This window comes from Musca vetustissima, unplaced genomic scaffold (genome assembly GCF_032173495.1).
Source record: "Musca vetustissima isolate MV318-11 ecotype Yass unplaced genomic scaffold, APGP_CSIRO_Mvet_v1 utg117720, whole genome shotgun sequence".
Taxonomy (NCBI): domain Eukaryota; kingdom Metazoa; phylum Arthropoda; class Insecta; order Diptera; family Muscidae; genus Musca; species Musca vetustissima.
The window spans coordinates 15700-33770 of NW_026883473.1; the positions used below are offsets into that span (position 1 = coordinate 15700).

The window sequence follows — 18071 nt, forward strand, 5'->3', positions numbered from 1 at the left end:
CCACGTCTTATATATAGTCTTGAAAAAATATTTAAAAAAATCCACGTCTAATATAGGGCATTTAAAAAAATATTTTTAAAAATCCACGTCTAATATAGAGCTTTTAAAAAAATATTTTTTAAAAATCCACGTCTAAAATAGAGCCCTTACCAAATTATTTTTTAAAAAATCAACGTCTCATATATAGTCTTGAAAAAATATTTAAAAAATCCGCGTCTAATATAGAGCCTTTAAAAAAATATTTAAAAAATCCACGTCTAATATAGAGCCTTTAAAAAAATATTTTTTAAAAATCCACGCCATGTATATAGCCTTTCAAAAAAATATTTTTAAAATAAATACACGACTTGAAAAAATATTTAAAAAAATCCACGCCTTAGAGGCTATTGAAAAAATGTTAAGTGTTGTCCAATTAGCGTTTTTAATTACCCATTTTTCAATTTGGCAACACCATTTCCTCTCTTCCATAGGACATGCGCCGCATGTCCTGTGCCTGTCATCCTTTGTGGTTTTCAAAGAAAACTGTTGAAGCAAAAAGAAAAATACTGACAGTTGCTGAAAATTTCTAGACAAAGTGAGAAGTGTGTTGTGGACAAAACTGAAACAATTTTGACAAAGAAACAAAAAAAGATTTTTTTAATTCTCACAAAAAGGAAGTAAAAAAAATAAATTGTATATAGAAAAATAAATAAATCTGATTTTTTTTTTGAACAATAAATCGAAAGTGTGTTTTTAAAAAAAATTCAAGAAAGTTAACAGAAAAAATTGCTAACCAAAGAAAAAAGTTCTCCAGCTATACAGAACAGGAAGTCCTTAATGAAGTTCTAATTGAAAACCAGAAATAAATTTTAATTGAAAACGGGAAATGATTCCGAATTGTTTATAATAAATGATAATTGAAAAATCGGAATGTGTAAATTTTGTGAGGATATCCAAATAAAGTCATAGTGAAAATAGTTTTCAAATCAAAAGTTAATTTTTGGAAAATTTTTTTTTGGTGAAATCATGAAACCCCAAAAAGCCAAGAAGAATTTGTGGACAACCAAATAAGGGTGTTATTGATTTTTCATATATACACATCCAAAAATATCCTGTGTGAGAGAGAGAGCCGAGTTTACTCAGAGAAACAGCAAAAGTTAAGGACAGCGAAGACAAAGAGTAAACGGCAAAAACACCTGTTTAGCAGTGGGATACAGGCTCTCCATATCCTGATTCGCTCTTTTGCCGCTCTCTCTCCGTTTACCAAAACAAACCGGCATTTGTTTTGACAGGCCTTATCCGTAACTCAACTCAACGGCCGGGAACAATTGTTGCATGCCATTGTTTTGATTTGAGTGTAGTGGTGTTGGTGGTGGTGGTGTAGCAAAACAGAAAAGGAGCAAAAGGACATAAAGCCAAAGAGAGAGAGAGAGAGTGTAAACAAAACAAAAAGCACACATTACTTTTTGTTTATCAACAAAGCCCAGGAGGTTACTTCCAAGAGCAGCTACATATTGAAAAAATAAAAAACATAAAAATCAATCGAAAAAATTAGAACTTTTCAAAATCCGGAGAAAAATTATTATTCTGCAGCAAACCTGGAGCCCCCCTCAACACAATTTAAGCAAAGATCCGGCATCAAAGTAAATTATTTGGGGGGCTCCAAGCACTACATTCGATAACAACCAGGTCAACATACTTCCCAAGGAAGTAACCTAAAAAACAAAAATTAGAAGGACCCCCCCTCTTCGTCATCATCATCCTCGAAATAAATAAATAAATTGTGATAACCATGAAGTATACTAAGTTAAGTGGCGATACGAAGCATCATCAACACTATCATCACCATGGCCATGGCCATCATCATGGTCGTGGTGAAGGTGGCAGCGGCAGCAGTTCGGGCAGCCGCTTTTCCATGTCACTGTCTTCCTCGAAACGTAACAAGAAACATAATTGGGGTACGCGGGAACGTACCGGCATGAGTTTCCTGATTGTGATAGCATTTTTTGCGGTCTTTGGTTTGATTATTTTAACAGAGGTGAGTCTTAATTCAGAACCTTACAAAATATTTTTAAAAAATCCACGCCTTATGGTAGTCCCTGAAAAATATTCTTCAAAAAATCCAGGCCTCTTTTTGACCACTGAAAATATTTTTTAAAAAATTCAGGTTCCATGAAAAATATTCTTTAAAAAATCCACGCCTTATGGTAGTCCCTGAAAAATATTCTTTAAAAAATCCACGCCTTATGGTAGTCCCTGAAAAATATTCTTTAAAAAATCCACGCCTTATGGTAGTCCCTGAAAAATATTCTTTAAAAAATCCACGCCTTATGGTAGTCCCTGAAAAATATTCTTTAAAAAATCCACGCCTTATGGTAGTCCCTGAAAAATATTCTTTAAAAAATCCACGCCTTATGGTAGTCCCTGAAAAATATTCTTTAAAAAAACCACGACCATAAGGCGTCCCTGAAAAATATTATTTAAAAAATCCACGCCTTATGGTAGTCCCTGAAAAATATTCTTTAAAAAATCCACGCCTTATGGTAGTCCCTGAAAAATATTCTTTAAAAAATCCACGCCTTATGGTAGTCCCTGAAAAAATATTCTTTAAAAAATCCACGCCTTATGGTAGTCCCTGAAAAATATTCTTTAAAAAATCCACGCCTTATGGTAGTCCCTGAAAAATATTCTTTAAAAAATCCACGCCTTATGGTAGTCCCTGAAAAATATTCTTTAAAAAATCCACGCCTTATGGTAGTCCCTGAAAAATATTCTTTAAAAAATCCACGCCTTATGGTAGTCCCTGAAAAATATTCTTTAAAAAATCCACGCCTTATGGTAGTCCCTGAAAAATATTCTTTAAAAAATCCACGCCTTATGGTAGTCCCTGAAAAATATTCTTTAAAAAATCCACGCCTTATGGTAGTCCCTGAAAAAATATTCTTTAAAAAATCCACGCCTTATGGTAGTCCCTGAAAAATATTCTTTAAAAAATCCACGCCTTATGGTAGTCCCTGAAAAATATTCTTTAAAAAATCCACGCCTTATGGTAGTCCCTGAAAAATATTCTTTAAAAAATCCACGCCTTATGGTAGTCCCTGAAAAATATTCTTTAAAAAATCCACGCCTTATGGTAGTCCCTGAAAAATATTCTTTAAAAAATCCACGCCTTATGGTAGTCCCTGAAAAATATTCTTTAAAAAATCCACGCCTTATGGTAGTCCCTGAAAAATATTCTTTAAAAAATCCACGCCTTATGGTAGTCCCTGAAAAATATTCTTTAAAAAATCCACGCCTTATGGTAGTCCCTGAAAAATATTCTTTAAAAAATCCACGCCTTATGGTAGTCCCTGAAAAATATTCTTTAAAAAATCCACGCCTTATGGTAGTCCCTGAAAAATATTCTTTAAAAAATCCACGCCTTATGGTAGTCCCTGAAAAATATTCTTTAAAAAATCCACGCCTTATGGTAGTCCCTGAAAAATATTCTTTAAAAAATCCACGCCTTATGGTAGTCCCTGAAAAATATTCTTTAAAAAATCCACGCCTTATGGTAGTCCCTGAAAAATATTCTTTAAAAAATCCACGCCTTATGGTAGTCCCTGAAAAATATTCTTTAAAAAATCCACGCCTTATGGTAGTCCCTGAAAAATATTCTTTAAAAAATCCACGCCTTATGGTAGTCCCTGAAAAATATTCTTTAAAAAATCCACGCCTTATGGTAGTCCCTGAAAAATATTCTTTAAAAAATCCACGCCTTATGGTAGTCCCTGAAAAATACTCACTTAATTACTTAGCTGGCAGAACTTTCGTTCCATAAGCCGAGGTTAAAAAAGATTTCCAGGCGCGTCGGTCTTTTGCTCAGTTTTTCCAATTTGAAAGACCATAGCCGGCTATGTTGCCTTCCACTTGGTCTTTCCATCTGATTTGTGGCCTTTCGCTTCTGCGTGAACAATCAGCAGGTTCGCTTTTATATGCCTTCTGGGCTGTGGTATCTTCATACATTCTCACAACATGACCTAGCCAACGTAGTCGCTGCAGCTCAATACGTCTAACAATGTCAATGTCCGAGAATAGCTGGTACAACTTATGGTTCATTCGACGCCGTTATTCACTGTCAACGCAGATCGGCCCATAGATCATTCGGAAAATTTTTCTCTCAAACACTCCAAGAGCTGCCTCGTCTGCTTACGCAAGTACTTCAGATCCATATAACAGATCCGTATCAGCGCCTTGTAGAGTGTGAGTTTGGTCTGGCGGGAGGTGGCCTTTTTTTGTGTTGTTTGCTGAGAATATAGTAGCATCTGTTGGCCATCACTATCCTTCTCCGAATTTCAAAACTGATGTGATTCGTTTTATTTATGGCGGTACCAAGGTATATAAAATCTTTAACAACCTCGAAGCTGTAGTTCTCAAGTTCCACAGTTGGTCCGAGTCTACTGGACGTCTTGCGCGTTGATAACATCAGCTTGGTCTTCTCGCCGTTTACTGCCAGACCAACTTTGGCAGACTCCTTATCAATTTGTTCAAAGGTGGCTGTTACCGCTCGCAATGTTCGACCCATTATAGCGATGTCATCGCCGTAGGCTAGTAACATGTGTGGTTTGGTGTACAGAGTGCCATTTCCATTCACCTTTGCGTCTCGTATGACCTTTTCTAGCAGGATGTTAAAAAGATCACACGACAAACTGTCACCTTGTCTGAATCCTCGTTCGGTATTAAAGGGCTCTGATACGTCCTTTCCGACTTTAACTGCTGATCTTGTGTCACTTAAATTTATCCTGCATAGCCGTATTAATTTTGCAGGAATGCCGAACGTAGACATGGCTTTAAACACTGAACGGATAGGGCTGTCAAATGCGGCTTTGTAGTCGACGAATAGGTAGTATGTGTCGATGTGTTTTTCGTGGGTCTGTTCCAGGATTTGGCGCAGAGTGAAAATCTGGTCAATGGATCTGAAGGACCAGATCTGAAGCCTCATTTATATGGTCCCATAATGTCATTGGCAATTGGCTTCAATCGTTCACACAGCACACTGGATAACACTTTAAATGCGATGGGAAGAAGGCTAATTCCTCTATAGTTGGCACATAACGTCTTGTCTCCTTTTTTGTGCACGGGACACCTGATGCTGAGGTTCCAATCATTGGGCATGTATTCCCCTAGCCAGATTGTACTAATCAGCTGGTGCATGCTCCTGCCCAGCATCTGACCAACAGTCTTGAATAGTTCGGCTTGTAACCCATCGGCTCCTGCTGCTTTATTGTTCTTGAGCCGAGTAATTGATTGTATGACCTCATCTTGGCTAGGTGGGGGTATACAATCTATACCGTCATCTATTATTGGTTCTGGACTATCTTCTTCACAGCCACTATTTGATACCAGAAGCTTTTCAAAATGATCCTTCCAGATCCTCAGCACACTGCCTGTATCTGTCACCAGGTTTCCTTCTTAATTTCTGCAGGAGGATGTGCCTGCACCACAACCTTCGGTTTGGTGTTCAACTCGTAGGTAAAATTTCCGGACTTCATTCTGACTCCTGTACATCTCGATTTGCTCACGCTCACGTTTTTTTTGTTCTTTCTTCTTTTTTCCGAAAACACGTTTTTCCTTTTCTCCCGATAATTCCCATTACATTACGTGTTGCTACTGTCTGCAGGGTTGCCCTATACGGTGCGTTTTTCACATCAGTAGTATTACGACACTCCTGATCGTACCATGGGTTTCTAGCTGGTGGTTTTTGCTATCCAAGTGTTGCTTTTGCTACAGTTTGTAGGGAGTGGGTAATTATCTGCCATTGTGCTTCTATATTATCATCGGGCCAAGAAATGCTTTCGTCAACCGGGTGGGTAAGTTGAGCGGAGTAGGCCTCGGCTATCTGTTTCGTTTGCAGCTTTTCGACGTCGAGTTTTCGTGTTGTGTTAGATCGTACCTTTGCTGCAACATTAAGACGAGTGCGAACCTTGGCTGCTACAAGGTAGTGGTCCGTATCGATATTCGCTTCTCTACTCGATCGAACGTCTAATACTCTGGATGAATGCCTTGCCTTTGATTTCTCGTGGCTTGATCGGGAGAAATCCCGGTGGGCTTGTGTATATCGAGAGGCTTGTATTTGGTGATCTTAACTACCATGTTTTTGCGACCAACCTCATGCCGTTGTCGGATGTTTCTTCATGAAGGCTGAATTTTCCGACGGTGGGGCCAAAGATATTTTCGATTCTTTTAGCAGAATTTTAATATCATGACCAGGGCAGCGATCGTATGCTGTTTCTAGGCGATCGTAAAATATATCTTTGTTATGCTCATCTTTGTCTTCGGTCGGAGCATGGGCGCAAATGAGACTGATGTAGAAAAACTTCGCTTTTATGCGGATTATAGCAATTCGCTTATCTACTGGAGTGGATCTGGAGACGAGGTCTTTTATTCTCCTGTCGACCATAAATCCGCAGCCAAATTTATGTCTCCTTTCATGGCAGCTATAATACAGTGCGTAATGGTCAGATTTACTTCCGCTTGTCCTTTTCCATCGCATTTCCTGTAAGGCAATAATATCGGCTTAGGACTTCTTGAGTACATTTGCCGAAGCGAAAACTGCGCCAATTCTGTACAAAGTGCAGATTCGCAGATCGTGGTCCTTTACATGTTTGCGGGGGTTGTTTAACATTAGGGGGTTTTTGTTTTCTTTTTCTTTGCTTTTTCATAGTAGGAGGGGTTTTCCGAGTGTGGACAACTAACCCGATGCCTCAACCCATTTTTTGATAGTTCTTATGGGTGAACTCGGGGCACATATTATGATGAAATATAGCTACCCCAGGTGACACCGCGGCGAGGTCAGTGTCCACAATTGAGATTAAAGAGGGACCTAGATAAGCCTGAACTTCGCCATGTTAAAGCCAACCAGTCCCTGAAAAATATTATTTAAAAAATCCACACCTTATGGTTGTCCCATTAATATTCCCTTTTTCCCTTCCCTTTACAGTTATTTATGATTGACGAACGTGCCCATGGCGGCATGATGATGATGCGCAGTGGCAATGGTTATGGCGGACGTTTTGGCGATTCAATGCCTGACTATGATAACGTCAAGGTAATTGATGACAGCTTTCAATCAATCTGAATGGATTTAATTCAATATTTATTTTTCATTTGGACGATTTTCCAACCTAGGATGACTATGATCTGCTCGATGCTGGTCTATTGAATGATAATAAATTAGGTTTTGTGCAGCTTCATGACAATAAATTTAAAATTCAAGGTGAGTACAATATTAAATTGTTATCAGAAACACTGAACCGAGGTAAGAGAAGGGGGAGAGAAGGTGGAAAATGTAATATGCACACACACACACACAGCGATACATAATTGAAACGTTAACACGTAGTAAAAAAACACTGGCATTGCAAATCCTGACCAACCAATCCAAAAAAGTTTTTGCAAAAAAAACGAAACCAATGAATGGAAGGAAAAATCGCAATTGAATTCATGCCAAAAAAAAAGACCGGACAAGAAGTACTCAAATAATAACCAGAAAAACCATCGATGAAAAACTTTTCAGCAAAAATATTTTCATTTCAACTACCAAGAGCCAAGCCAACCGACCGAACCATCGACCCACCAACCATTGGCTTGGTTGGGGGGCCAACGTTAATGTTCACCATGGCAAATATTTTAATACCGAGCTGTGTGTTTATTCAATGCATGTGTGTTTACCCCTCCTTCTTGCCGAATTTCCCTCCTTATCGTCGAAAAATTTATGTCAATGGATTTTCTGTTTGATTTTTATGATTACAGATGCTGACAGCAATAACGGTGGACGTTTGGCCGGTGTCTTGTTAAATTCACAAAGTGTTGGCAATGCCTATGCCGGTGCTGGGCTTGGCGGTGGTACGGGCCTGGGCTCAGCCTCTCAAATGGCTGGTGGTAATGGGCCCCTAATACCATGGGGTAAAATGTTGCCACCCAAAATAGAAGACTCGCTACCACATTTTCCAATTGGCACCGAGCCAACAGATGGCTCATGGCAAATTGTCAATGGAACACGTTTTAAATTTTTCGTTTTCTCAGCCTATTATGATCGGCGAGATGGGGCGAAATTGGTGCGCATCATTGGAGCAACAAAGACGCGGGGACCGGAAAGGGTATGGTGTCGTTTTTGGTATGTGGCAAAGAATGCAACAGCAGCAGGTGGCGGCGGCGGAGGGAGAGCGAGAGAAAAATATTCATCGGTTACTGTTATGGCGAGGGTAAAGGTGAGTTTGCTATGAAGATAAAATTAAAAAGATAATGAAGATACATTGACCAGCCCTCGGATGAACTTTTAGCACATTTAATAAGGTGTAGATACATTATTTAAGACTATAAATCATTTCCGGAGCTTTATAGATAACGTAGATATATATTAGCCACGCCTTATATAATTTATCCACGCCTTGAAGATAATGTAGATACATTATCCATGCCTTGTAGATAATGTAGATACATTATCCATGCCTTGTAGATAATGTAGATACATTATCCACGCCTTGTATATAATGTAGTTACATTATTTACGCCTTAGATAATTTATCCACGCCTTGTAGAAAATGTAGATACATTATCTAAGCCTTAGATAATTTATTCACGCCTTGTAGATAATGTAGATACATTATCCACGCCTTGTAGATAATGTAAATACATTATCTACGCCTTAGATAATTTATCCACGCCTTGTAGATAAAGTAGATAAATTATCTACGCCTTAGATAATTTATCCACGCCTTGTAGATAATGTAGATATATTATCCACGTCTTAGATAATTTATCCTCGCCTTGTAGATAATGTAGATATATTATCCACGTCATAGATAATTTTTCCCACCTTGTAGATAATGCAGATATATTATCCACGTCATAGATAATTTATCCACGTCTTGTAGATAACGTAGATATATTATCCACGTCATAGATAATTTATCCACGCCTTGTAAATAATGTATATACATTATCCACGTCTTAGATAATTTATCCACGCCTTGTAGATAATGTAGATACATTATCTACGCCTTAGATAATTTATCCACGCCTTGTAGATAATGTAGATACATTATCTACGCCTTAGATAATTTATCCACGCCTTGTAGATAATGTAGATATATTATCCACGCCTTGTAGATAATGTAGATATATTATCCACGCCTTGTAGATAATGTAGATATATTATCCCCGCCTTGTATATAATGTAGATATATTATCCACGCCTTAGATAATTTATCCACGCCTTGTAGATATTGTAGATATGTTATCCACGCCTTGTAGATAATGTATATATATTATCCAAGTCTTAGATAAATTATCCACACCTTGTAGATAATGAAGATACATTAAGCACGCCTTAGATACTATATCCACGCTTTGTGGTTAACGTAGATACAATATATACGCCTTGTAGATAATGTAGATACATTATCCAAGCCCTTGTAGATAATAGAGATACATCATCCACAAATTGTAGATAATGTAGATACATTATAAATAATGTATATACATTATCCATGTCTTAGATAATTTATCCACGCCTTGTAGATAATGTAGATATATTATCCACGCCTTGTAGATAATGTAGATACATTATCTACCCTTTAGATAATTTATCCACGCCATGTAGATAATGTAGATACATTATCTACGCCTTAGATAATTTATCCACGCCTTGTAGATAATGTAGATACATTATACACGCCTTAGATAATTTATCCGCGACTTGTAGATAATGTAGATACAATGTCCTCGCCTTGTAGATAATGTAGATACATTGTCCTCGCCTTGTAGATAAAGTAGATACATTTTCCACGCCTTAGATAATTTGTAGATGACTTGTAGTTAATGTATATACATTATCCACGCCTTGTAGATAATGTAGATACCTTATCCAGGCCTTGAAGATAATATAGATACATTCTCTAAGCCTTAGATAATTTATCCACGACTTGTACATAATGTAGATACATTGTCCACACCTTGTAGATAATGTATATACATTATCCACGTCTTGTAGATAATGTAGAAACGTTATCTACACCTTGTAGATAATGTAGATAGATTATATACGTCTTCAATCCATTTCAGATAAAATATCTTCACCATATTCATATATCTTCTCTCCTTTCTAGGTCATCCGCGAAAACTGGAGCCTCAAGTACAGTGCATGTTTCGTCTTGTGTCCCGTGCGTCCGCAAGAGTATGATGTTCCTCAGTATGTTAGTATAGTGGCACGGTTAAGGGCACCTCCAGGCAACATCCTAGAGCTACGTAATACCGATTGGGATCGTGATTTTGTGGTAGCGGGAGAAAGTAAATCCACCAATCAATCATCGGCCAGTAGTGTCCGGCAATCAAATTCCGTCCCAGTGGCAGCAAAACCGAAGTTCCCTAGTGAAAACGAGATCAAAGATGATATCGCGATCTGTGTGAAGCCGTTCCACTTCAACTATGATCAGTCGCTATTTCTAATGGAATATTTGGAATTCTATTCGCTGATGGGTGTGTCACATTTTACATTTTATAATCACACTATTGGACCACATGTGTCGTGTATTTTGGATCACTATGTGAAGGGTGATATACCGGGTAATTCTACGGCAGAGGATGTTATGGAGGTGGCTAAGGGGAAATATCAAGGTAAGAACATAACTTCGAAATTTGTTACAAATTTAAATAAAATTTGTCTAATATATCTACCAGATTCTCCCACGGCAACATCACCACCTCCCAAGATCTTTAAGAGCCCCAATTACCATAAGCCCACAATAGAAATCCTACCCTGGAACTTGCGTATGCGTTCACAAAAGGAAATTCGCACAGAGGGATTATTTGCCGCTCTGAATGATTGTCTATATCGTACCATGTATCGGTATAAATATTTGGCTCTTGTGGACCTGGATGAGTTTATTGTGCCGAGGCAGGTGGATACCTTGAATGAGTTATTGAGGTAAGCCAAAAAATCTACGAATCAGAGAAAAGTTTAAATCTCGATCTCCCTCCCTTTGCAGTTCCCTCAACAATCGTGTTCGCAATCGGAATACTGGAGCTTATTCCTTTCAAAACGCCTTCTTCTATCTACAATTTGCTGACGATCCTCAATTGGCCAAGGTGGAGAAGGGTGAAAGTTTGGAATTGGCCAAGCTGAGAGCAGCTTTGGTGACACAAAGGAAGACCAGGAGGTGGGTAATAAAAAAATAGAAGATATCAGACCACAAAGATAAATTATCCAGCAATTGTAGATAATGTAGATACATTTTCCACGCCTTGCAGATAATGTAGATACATTATCCACGCCTTGTAGATAATGTAGATTCATTATTTACCCCTTAAAGATAATGTAGATAAATTATTTACGCCTTAGATAATTTATCCACGCCTTGTAGATAATGTAGATAATTTATCCACGCCTTATAGATAATGTAGATACATTATCTACGCTTTAGATAAGTTATCCACGCCTTGTAGATAATGTAGATACATTATCTACGCCTTGTAGATAATGTAGATACATTATCTACCCCTTGTAGATAATGTAGATACATTATCTACCCCTTGTAGATAATGTAGATACATTATCTACGCCTTGTAGATAATGTAGACACATTATCTACGCCTTGTAGATAATGTAGACACATTATCTACGCCTTGTAGATAATGTAGATACATTATCTACGTCTTGTAGATAATGTAGATACATTATCCACGCCTTGTAGACAATGTAGATACATTATCCACGCCTTGTAGATAATGTAGATACATTATACACGCCTTGTAGATAATATAGATACATTATGCACGCCTTGTAGATAATGCAGATACATTATCTACGCCTTTTACATAACGAAGATGCACTATCCATGCCTTAGATACATTATCTACGCCTTGTAGATAATGTAGATACATTATCCACGCCTTGTAGATAATGTACATACATTATCCACGCCTTGTAGATAATATAGATACATTATGCACGCCTTGTAGATAATGCAGATACATTATCCACGCCTTGTAGATAATGTAGATACTTTATCTACGCCTTGTAAATAATGTAGATACATTATTCACACCTTAGATACTTTATCTACGGCTTTTAGATAACGTATATATATTATCCACCTCTTAGATACATTATATACGCCTTGTAGATAACGTAGATACTTTATCTACGCCTTGTAGATAACGTAGATACTTTATCTACGCCTTGTAGATAACGTAGATACTTTATCTACGCCTTGTAGATAACGTAGATACTTTATCTACGCCTTGTAGATAACGTAGATACTTTATCTACGCCTTGTATATAACGTAGATACTTTATCTACGGCTTGTAGATAACGTAGATACTTTATCTACGCCTTGTAGATAACGTAGAGACATTATCTACGCCTTGTAGATGACGTAAATTCATTATCCACACCTAAGATACATTACCTACGCTATGTAGATAATGTAGATACATTATCTACGCCATGTATATAGCGTAGATACATTATCTATGCCATGTAGATAATATAGGTGCATTATCTGCGCCTTGTAGATAATGTAGATACACTTCTCCAAGATAAAGTTTAGATATTATCTTCAAATAGATAATTTAGCTGTGAGCTGCTATTAACGAAAATTTTATCTCAATTCCAGACGTTTCAAACTTCACCCGCAGAAGCAACGTTCAAAATATATTTGTCGGCCGGAGGCTGTTGTAGAGGCTGGCAATCATTTTGTGTGGGAATATGCCCCGGGGAAGGGATCGCTGAATGTACCTCCCACCGATGGCATCCTGCAGCATTATCGGGTAATATTTTTAGCTCACCCATTTTTGTTTTACGGTTCTAATCCTTCCCTCTCCTTTCATAGGTCTGTGAATTCGGTGGCAATGATTGCATCAAAGCCCCATCCATCATCGATCGCACGGCCAATAAATATATCAATCGCCTCGTCGAGAGGGTCCTAACCGTGTATCGGTATTTGAAAAAGAAATGTGATTTACCCGAACTGCCGGCAATACCGAAACCTCAAACCCCGAAACCAGAAATGAAACCCATCATTCGAAAGGACAGCACCTTCAATGAGGGTAAGACAAAACGGAAGGATGTAATGATTAAACGAATATTGGAGAATAAGAAAATGGATGGTGGTGGGGAGAAAAAACAACAGGTACAGCAACAACAACAGAGTAAAAAAGACAACGAAATGAAAGCGGAACGTGAAGAACGGAAACCGCCTGCCGTGACAACGAACGAAGAGACGACACAAAAACTGAACAATGAAACAGCGACAGCATCGAATGCCAATAAAACAACAGGAACAACGATAAATGGAAGAGGAGGAGGAGGAGGAGGAGTGCTTCCTCCTCCACCTTCCAAGGTGGTAACAAATTCTTCGAGTAGTGTGGTAAATAAATCAATGGCGAATAATGCCACCCATGGCGTCGCCATGAGTGGACCGATTTCAAGTAGCAGCAGCAGTTCCACCACCAGTACTTCCACAAGTACCCAAATGACCACCACAACAACGAAAGAAACAACGCCGCAGGACATTTTCATGGCCAAAAAGACGCATAAGGTTGTGGTGTTCTTTGTCGATGATAAAGGCAAACCCAGGGCACGTTTGGAATATCATTAGACCCCTACTTTACCTTTATTTTAAGGCAGTGGAGAGGTGTGAAAATGTGACCAGGGCTTTGGAAATTTTTTTAAAAAAATCTCTTAAAGAATTTTATTGAAACTGCAACTAATCCCCCAGACCTCCTATATACATACACACACACAGATACACTATATTGGAAATAGAAACAAAATCGATGTTAGCTGGAGAATTGAAGGGGTTTTATGAATGGGAATTTATTTAAGGTCTTCTATAGTCAGGGGATATTACAGAATTCGTTCATGGAGTTAGGCTTTCTCCAAGGTCTATTTAAATTTTATATTCAGGACCTATAAATAGGCGGGGATTATTTAGATATATTTTTCAAGGTCTATAAAGAGGCGTGGATTTTATAAAAATATTTTTTTAATAAAATTTTTCAAGGTCTTTAATGAGGCGTGGATTTTTTTAATAAAATTTTTCAAGGTCTATAAAGAGGCGTGGATTTTTTTAATAAAATTTTTCAAGGTCTATAAAGAGGCGTGGATTTTTTTAATAAAATTTTTCAAGGTCTATAAAGAGGCGTGGATTTTTTAATAAAATTTTTCAAGGTCTATAAAGAGGCGTGGATTTTTTTAATAAAATTTTTCAAGGTCTATAAAGAGGCGTGGATTTTTTTTTAATAAAATTTTTCAAGGTCTATAACGAGGCGTAGATTTTTTTAATAAAATTTTTCAAGGTCTATAAAGAGGCGTGGATTTTTTTAATAAAATTTTTCAAGGATTTTTTTAAAATGGTTTTTTTAAATTTTTTAACTATCAACATAGGCGTGTTTTTTTTAATATTTTCTTTCAAGGCCTATAAATAGTCTTAGATTTTATACTCTCCACCATAGTATGGAGGGTATATTATTTGTATCTCATCGAAATATTCATTTCCGACCCTATAAAGTATATACATTCTTGATCGGGGGAAAAATTCTAAGACGATCTAGCCATGTCCGGCGGTTTATTGTAATTACGCTATCTTCTGAAGGAATTGAGATAGATCGCCAAAATTTTTCATCGAGTCGTCTTTTGTCTGCAGGCAGGTCAAGTTCAAAGATGGGCTATAACGGTCCACGTTTAGGCATAACCCCCATATAAAGGTACCGCCCAATTTTCGATATTTTGGGGTTCATGAGCGCGCTTTTCAACCGAATTCGCTGAAATTTGGTACATTGGGTTCTTTTTGGGTAGCAAATGTCTCCACTAAAAATTATAAATATCGGTCCACTTTTTCTGCTAGCCCCCATATAATGGTACCCCCCCTCCTATTTACGGTATTTTGGGGGGTTTTATGAGCGTTTTTAAATCGAATTCGCTGAAATTTGATATAATGGGTTCTTATTGGGTACCAAATTTCTCCACTAAAAATTATAAATATAGGCCCATTTTTTCGGGTAGTCCACATATAAGGGCATCCCCAATTTTCGGTACTTAGGGGTTCTTGAGCGCGTTTTCAACCGAATTCGCTGAAATTTTGCACATTGGGTTTTTTTGGTTACCATAAGTCTTTACTACAAATTGGGCGAAGATGGGCTATAATGGTCCACGTTTAGGCATAGCCCCCATATAACGGTACCCCCAAGTTACGGTATTTTGGGGGTATTTTTAAGCGAGTTTTTAAACCGAAAATTGGTTCAATGGGTTCTTATTGGGTACCATATTTCTTCACAAAAAATTATAAATATAGGTCCATTTTTTCGGTTAGCCCCCATATAAGGGCACCCTCAATTTTCGGTATTTTGGGGTTCTTGAGCGCGTTTTTCAACCGAATTCGCTGTAATTTGGTATTTTGTTCGCGATATTTTGGGTTTGCGATGGGCGTCAAATCTTCCTACCAAAAATAATCAATATCGGTCCAAATTTCGGTGTAGATCCCTTGGTACAGCCATATTTTCGGTATTTTGTAATTTTTATGCTCATTTTCTAACCGTAGGGACTGTAAAATTATTTGTCGGTCCTGTGAAAAAATGCTATAAAAATTCACGTCTATTGGCTTTTAGAGAATTCTTCATACACAATATGGCCTCTGGCAATTTTCTTCAATAATCCAAGGATTAGGACTGTGGAAAATCCTTTAGAAACCCTTATTTTTAAATCTATAGAAAATCCTTTATAAATTCTCATTTTAAGGTCTCTGGAAAATCCGTTAAAAATGTTCGAATTAAGATATTTAAAAATCCACACGTTTAAGTCATTGAACATATCTTTAAAAATCTAGGCCAGCCTCCGGACAAAAGTATTTAAAAATTTATCTTAAAGCCTTTGAAAAATGTCTTAAAAATCCAAGACATTGTAAATATCGGTCCACATCGATTCTTTTTATGACAAATTAAAAAAAAAAACAGTAAGGATAGTATTATAGTATAGGGGCCGACTACATGATACCCTTCACCACTTTGGGTATATTCAACAGATGAATCCTAATAGACGTCGCATTTTTAAAGGATCAGTAAAATAAAATTGGATCTATAAACATGTCATTCTGCAACCGATACTAAATTTTTCATTTACTCAGATATATCTAAATCTGAACCGATTTTCAGGAAACTTAGCACACATCATTCTAGGCCTAATTCATTACGCTGGGCCAAATTTCGGTGAAATCCCAAGATAGCTTAACACACATTATTCTTGACCTAATTAATTACGCTGTGCCAAATTTCATGTAAATCGAAAGATATACAGGGACATTGGTGCACCATTTACCTTAAATCGGACACAAATATATATGGGAGCTATATCTAAATCTGATCCGATTTCCAGGAAACTTAACACACATCATTCTAGACCTAATTTATTACGCTGTGCCAAATTTCGTGAAAATCGCAGGATATTAAGGGACTTTGGTACACCATTTACCTTAAATCGGACGAAAATATATATGGGAGCTATATCTAAATCTGAACCGATTTCCGCGAAACTAAGCACACGTCATTCTAGACATAATTTAGTACGCTGTGCCAAATTTCGTGCAAATCGGAAAATATATAGGGACTTTGGTGCACCATTTACCTTAAATCGGACGAAACTATATATGGGAGCTATATCTAAATCTGAACCGATTTACAGGAAACTTAACAAACATCATTCTAGGATTAATTCAGTACGCTATGCCAAATTTCGTGCAAATCGCAAGATTTATAGGGACATTGGTGAGCCATTTACATTAAATCGTACGAAAATATATATGGGAGCTATAACTAAATCTGAACCGATTTTCAGGAAACGTAACACACATCATTCTAGACATAATTTAGTACGCTGTGCCAAATTTCGTGCAAATCGCAGGATATTAAGGGACTTTGGTACACCATTTACCTTAAATCGGACACAAATATATATGGGAGCTATATCTAAATCTGAACCGATTTCCGCGAAACTAAGCACACGTCATTCTAGACATAATTTAGTACGCTGTGCCAAATTTCGTGCAAATCGGAAAATATATAGGGACTTTGGTACACCATTTACCTAAAATCGGACGAAAATGTATATGGGAGCTATATCTAAATCTAAACCGATTTCCATGAAACTTAACACACATCATTTTAGGCCTAATTCATTACGCTGGGCCAAGTTTCGCTCAAATCGGAATATATATAGGGAATTTGGTGGGCCATTTACATTAAATCGGACAAAACTTTATATGGGAGCTATATCTAAATCCGATCCGATTTTAACAAAACTTCGCAGACATCATTCTAGGCTTAATTTAGTACGCTATGCCAAATTTCGTGTAAATCGAAAGATATATAGGGTCATTGGTGAACCCTTTACATTAGATCGGAAAATAAATTATATGGGAGCTATATCTATATCTGAACCGATTTTAACAAAACTTCTTACTAATATTCAGTACAGCCCTTCTAATTACTTGTCCAGATTCCCTTCCCTTGTATTGTAATCTTCTTATTCCCATTGGAGCCTATAGATCGACTCGAAAATACACAAAAAATTAAGTTTTCGGTCTACTTCATCACATTATAATTTTCTGATCGTCACCGAAAATTGTAGGCGTTATCCTTGACCATAACTAGAACATCATGGAACATTTTAAAGCTATCAGCGCTACATTTCCGCCCTCTAGTGTGGTAAAGGATTACTAAATAATATCTGAATACATAAACACCTGTAAATATTTAAGTGCAACTCCCACATCTGAGTACATACGACCATATAATTGGTATCAATTTACAGGTCAACCAAAGCCATTGGATGTACCAACAACTTTTCGGGTCTATGTCCTTCAGGGGTAAATCTATAAGCTATAGAATAAAAATTTTGTAATTTTTCACACAAAAGTCAGGGTCCATTTGATCCTCTAAATATTGTCCGATCCTTATCAAAACAGGCATGTTTATTCTTTGGCCCGATCCCCTTCTATATGTAAATATTCGCGATGTTTGGGTCATAATTGCGGCCTCTAGAGCGACCAGAAAAACC

General features: G+C 37.3%; 1 protein-coding gene across 1 annotated transcript; it reads left to right on the top strand.

The window, feature by feature from the left end:
* The first annotated feature begins 1771 nt into the window (after nt 1–1771).
* LOC133330341 (uncharacterized) lies at nt 1772–13620 on the top strand. Its single transcript, XM_061538801.1, has 9 exons — nt 1772–2017; nt 6959–7066; nt 7147–7234; nt 7771–8228; nt 10128–10635; nt 10699–10945; nt 11007–11177; nt 12637–12790; nt 12853–13620. The coding sequence occupies exons 1-9, from the start codon at nt 1772–1774 to the stop codon at nt 13618–13620; spliced, it is 2748 nt and encodes a 915-aa protein (XP_061394785.1).
* Nucleotides 13621–18071: the final 4451 nt, after the last annotated feature.

Excerpts from the sequence above, each read along its gene's own strand:
- LOC133330341 (XM_061538801.1), top strand. The coding sequence starts at position 1,772 with ATGAAGTATACTAAGTTAAGTGGCGATACGAAGCATCATCAACACTAT. Across the intron at positions 2,018-6,958 it reads GTTTGATTATTTTAACAGAG|TTATTTATGATTGACGAACG; the intron begins GTGAGTCTTAAT and ends TTCCCTTTACAG. Across the intron at positions 12,791-12,852 it reads GCATCCTGCAGCATTATCGG|GTCTGTGAATTCGGTGGCAA; the intron begins GTAATATTTTTA and ends CTCCTTTCATAG.